Source organism: Monoraphidium neglectum, assembly GCF_000611645.1.
Source record: "Monoraphidium neglectum strain SAG 48.87 unplaced genomic scaffold scaffold05051, whole genome shotgun sequence".
In the NCBI taxonomy this organism is placed as follows: Eukaryota; Viridiplantae; Chlorophyta; class Chlorophyceae; order Sphaeropleales; family Selenastraceae; genus Monoraphidium; species Monoraphidium neglectum.
In genome coordinates, this window is record NW_014008579.1 from 1 (window position 1) to 3,465 (window position 3,465).

The following is a 3,465-nucleotide window of genomic DNA, read 5'->3' on the forward strand; positions in this document are numbered from 1 at the left end:
GCGGCGACCCCTGGGGCGAGCGCCGCCGCGGCCAGGGGTACTGCGCCGACCCCCGCGGCAGCTCGGGGTACGCCAGCGCCAGCGCTGACGTCAGCGCACTCATCTCGACGACGCGTCCGAGGTTGGGCGTGCAGTCGAGGAAGTTGACTCCGATGGCGAGCCGCGCGGCGCGCGCGCGGATGTGGGCGGCGAAAACGCGGGCGCGGGCGAGCTCCTCGGCGGCGGCGCGGGCGACGCGGACCTGCGAATTTGGAATGGTGCGGGGCCCAGTCATATGACAGGGTGGATTGTGAGGTTGGTGCTGGCAAGAGGCTAGTGCCTGCACGGCCCTCATCGCGGTCCTCTGCTCGCCGGCCACTCGTTGAGCCGGGCGCACGCCACTGCAGCCCCGCCGCAGCCCTCCGCGCCCAACGCAAGCGTGCCACCCCCGCGATCCCGGGGCTGCTGCACAGCGCAAGCAAACCCTCGTACTGAGCGAACGGCCCGAGCAGCGCACCTCCGCCCAGATCTCATCGTTGTGCGCTCGCACCACCGCCAGCCGCCGCCCGTGCTCCCGCGCCAGCCCGTCGCACTCGGCCAAGTGCGCCGCCCGGCGCCGCTCCGCCGCGCTCGAGAAGTCGCGCCGCGCCGCCTCCAGCGCGGCCACGTTTGCGGCGTCGATAGCGGCGCGCTCGGCTTGGTGGGCCGTCTCTAGTTGCGCGATCGCCTCGGCGCGCTCTGCCTCGGCCTGCGCGCACAGCGCCTGCGTCCGCGCGGACCAAGAGGGAGAGGGGTGCTCTTGAGTCAGATGTGACTTGTGTGAGGCAGGATACAACGGCAGAGTGCAGCAGCACTGGTTCCTGCAGTTGCCAGGGTTTTGAAGTTGTCCTCTGCAGCAAGTGCTGCGGGAGCGCCGCTGCAGCCGTCCGCACTGCCAATGCAGCATCAGCAGCAGCGACAGCAGCAGCAGCATCAGCAGCAGCGACAGCAGCAGCAGCAGCAGCAGCAGCAGCAGCAGCAGCAGCAGCAGCAGCAGCAGCAGCAGCAGCATCCACAGCATCCACAGCAGCAGCAGCAGCAGCAGCAGCAGCAGCAGCAGCAGCGACAGCAGCAGCAGCAGCTGAAGCAACAGCAGCGACAGCAGCAGCGGGCCCGCCCCCGGCTGCAAGCCGCACCCGATACTCCTCCCGCGCCCGCTCCCGCGCCGCCTGGTTGCTGCGCGCCAGCTCAGCGAGCGCCACCTCCTTCGCGTCGCTGTAGAGCGCCTGGCGCCGCGCGTTCTCGCGCAGGGCGGACGAATACGCGGCGGCTGCCTGGGCGGCGGCCTCCCTGGCGGCATGGTTCGCTTCCCGGGCCTGCGGGGTCGACAATTCATTGGTTGGTTGGTTGGCTGGTTGGTTGGTTGGTTGGTTGGTAGGTTGGTTTGTTGGTTGGTTGGTCGGCTGGTCGGCCAATTGGTAAGTGGATCGACTGGTTGGTCAATAATGTTATGTTTGGTTGTTGGGCCGATTGTTGGGCCGATTGGTTGGGATGGGTGGGTTGGTTGCCCTGCTGTCTGGCAGACCTGGGGCGAGGATGGGTCTTGTGCTCAACAACCAGAACATCAGACGCACCTTCCAAATGGCAACCGGGGATCGGCCAGACCAGGCGCGTGCAACAAACACAGCCAGATTCGAGGAGAGCCCCTTGCGCCGGAGGCAAGGCAAGGTGCCTCTCAACACAAGCCTGGCTGGCTGCGAGGCCGCCACACCCACGCCAAAACCCCCCAGACTGTTCAACGCCTAGTGTAATTGCTGCAACGCATCCAGGGGCCAAATCAAGGCCCTGATATGCATATTAATTGGTACCCCGGACGCAGGCAAAGCCAGCCCGCGCACTTGCTCCACGGCGCGCTCGTGCTCCGCCCCCGCCGCCTCCAGCTGCCGCTGCCACGCCTCCTGCTCGTCGCGGCGCCGCTCCTCCCAGCGCCGCAGCGCCTCTGCAGATGCGGCCGCGTGCGCGGCCCTGGCCGCGTCGGCCGCTGTGCGGTGCTCCACCTGACAAAGGCAAATTTGGGGGTGGCGAGAGGCACCCAGGTGGGGGGGGGCCGTTTGCGAGGCAAGGAACGAGGGGGAGCATTTTTTGGAGCACAATGTGAGAGGAATTGAGTGGATGGTTTGGCACAGCTTGGCATCCTGCGGAGCAAACATGCAGCCCAGTGAACTGCCCCACCTGGGCCAGGATTTGTCATCAAAGGTGCAGAAGTGCCCAAGAGCATGCCCATGCACGCAGCGAGGGCTGCAGCACCACCATGCAAATTGAGTTCCCAGGCGGCACGCATTAAGGGAAGGCCGCCGCCCCTGCAAGCATGCGCAGCGCCCAGGTCCGTCAACTTCACGCACCTGCAGCCGCGCCGCCCTCTCCTGGTGCTGCCGCACCGCCTCCGCGTGCCCCCCCTCCCTCGCCCGCCGCTCCGCGACCTCCGCCGCGTGCGCCGCCGCCGCCGCCGCATCCTTTACGTCGGCTTCCGCGACGGCCGCCTCGTGCGCCGCGCGCGCCGCCGCCTCGGCGTCGGCCTTGCCGCGGCGCCACGCGGCGAGCTCGCGCTCGGCGCGCGCGCGGCGCGCGGCGAGAGCGTCCTCGGACGCGGCCGCAGGCTCGGATGCGAGCCCCTGAAAAAGCGCGCTATAAGATGCGCGCGGCCCCGGGGCCGACGCCCGCGCGTCCCACTCCCCCTGCAGGCGCCCCAGCGCGGAGCGATTGAGGCTGCCCACTGCGCGCGCGACCGCCATCAGGCGGCCGCGCTGCTTCTCCTCCCACGCGACCTCGCCCGCGCCGCCGCCGCCGCCGCCGCCGCCGTCCGCTATCCCGCCGTCCGGGGTATCTTCTGCCATGCGCTCCGCCTGCTGCTGCGCTTTCTGCAGCAACGCCTGCTGCTGCCGCGGCGTCCCCACCGGCGCGGAGACCGGCCGCTGCCGGCCAGACGCGCGGGCCGACGAGCGCGAGCTCCCCGTGCCGCTGCCGCCGCCGCCGCCGCAGCTTACGAAGTCGCCGCGCGGCGACCCCGACGGAGACTCCCGCACCGCAGCCCCTGCCGCCGCCGCCGCCGTCGCGGCGCCCGCCGCACCCCGCGCGCGCTGCTTGCTGCTGCTGCGCCGCGCCGGCGGCGCCCTCGCGGCGGCGCCGCCGCCGCTGCGCTCCTGCTTGGGGGCTGCGGCCCGGGAGGCCTCCCGCGACAGGGCGCGCACGCCGGCCTTGCCAGGCCCGCCTTGCGCCGGCCCCATGCCAGCCGCCGCCGCGCCTTGCTGCGACGCTTCCCGCGCCGGTGGCGACGCCACGCAGCCGCCGCGCGCGGACCGAGACGACCCCCGCCACCCGCTCAGCGACGCAAGCGCCGAGCCGCCCGGCGGCTCCTCCCCCTCCTCCTCCCCCTGCAACGCTCCAGCCCCCGCCGCCGCTGCCCCTCCACCTCCTCCGCCAACGCCGACGACGGCGTCGCCCGCAGCC

General features: G+C 71.5%; 1 protein-coding gene across 1 annotated transcript; it reads right to left on the reverse strand.

Annotated features, from left to right (window-relative positions):
• Positions 1–8: 8 nt before the first annotated feature.
• MNEG_15123 (hypothetical protein) lies at positions 9–3,242 on the reverse strand (the record flags this gene model as incomplete). Its single annotated transcript, XM_014036406.1, has 7 exons — positions 9–241; positions 497–839; positions 912–1,099; positions 1,155–1,334; positions 1,593–1,664; positions 1,857–2,015; positions 2,361–3,242. Coding segments are annotated over 7 exons (2,057 nt in total), but the record flags the coding sequence as incomplete, so codon positions are not given.
• Positions 3,243–3,465: the final 223 nt, after the last annotated feature.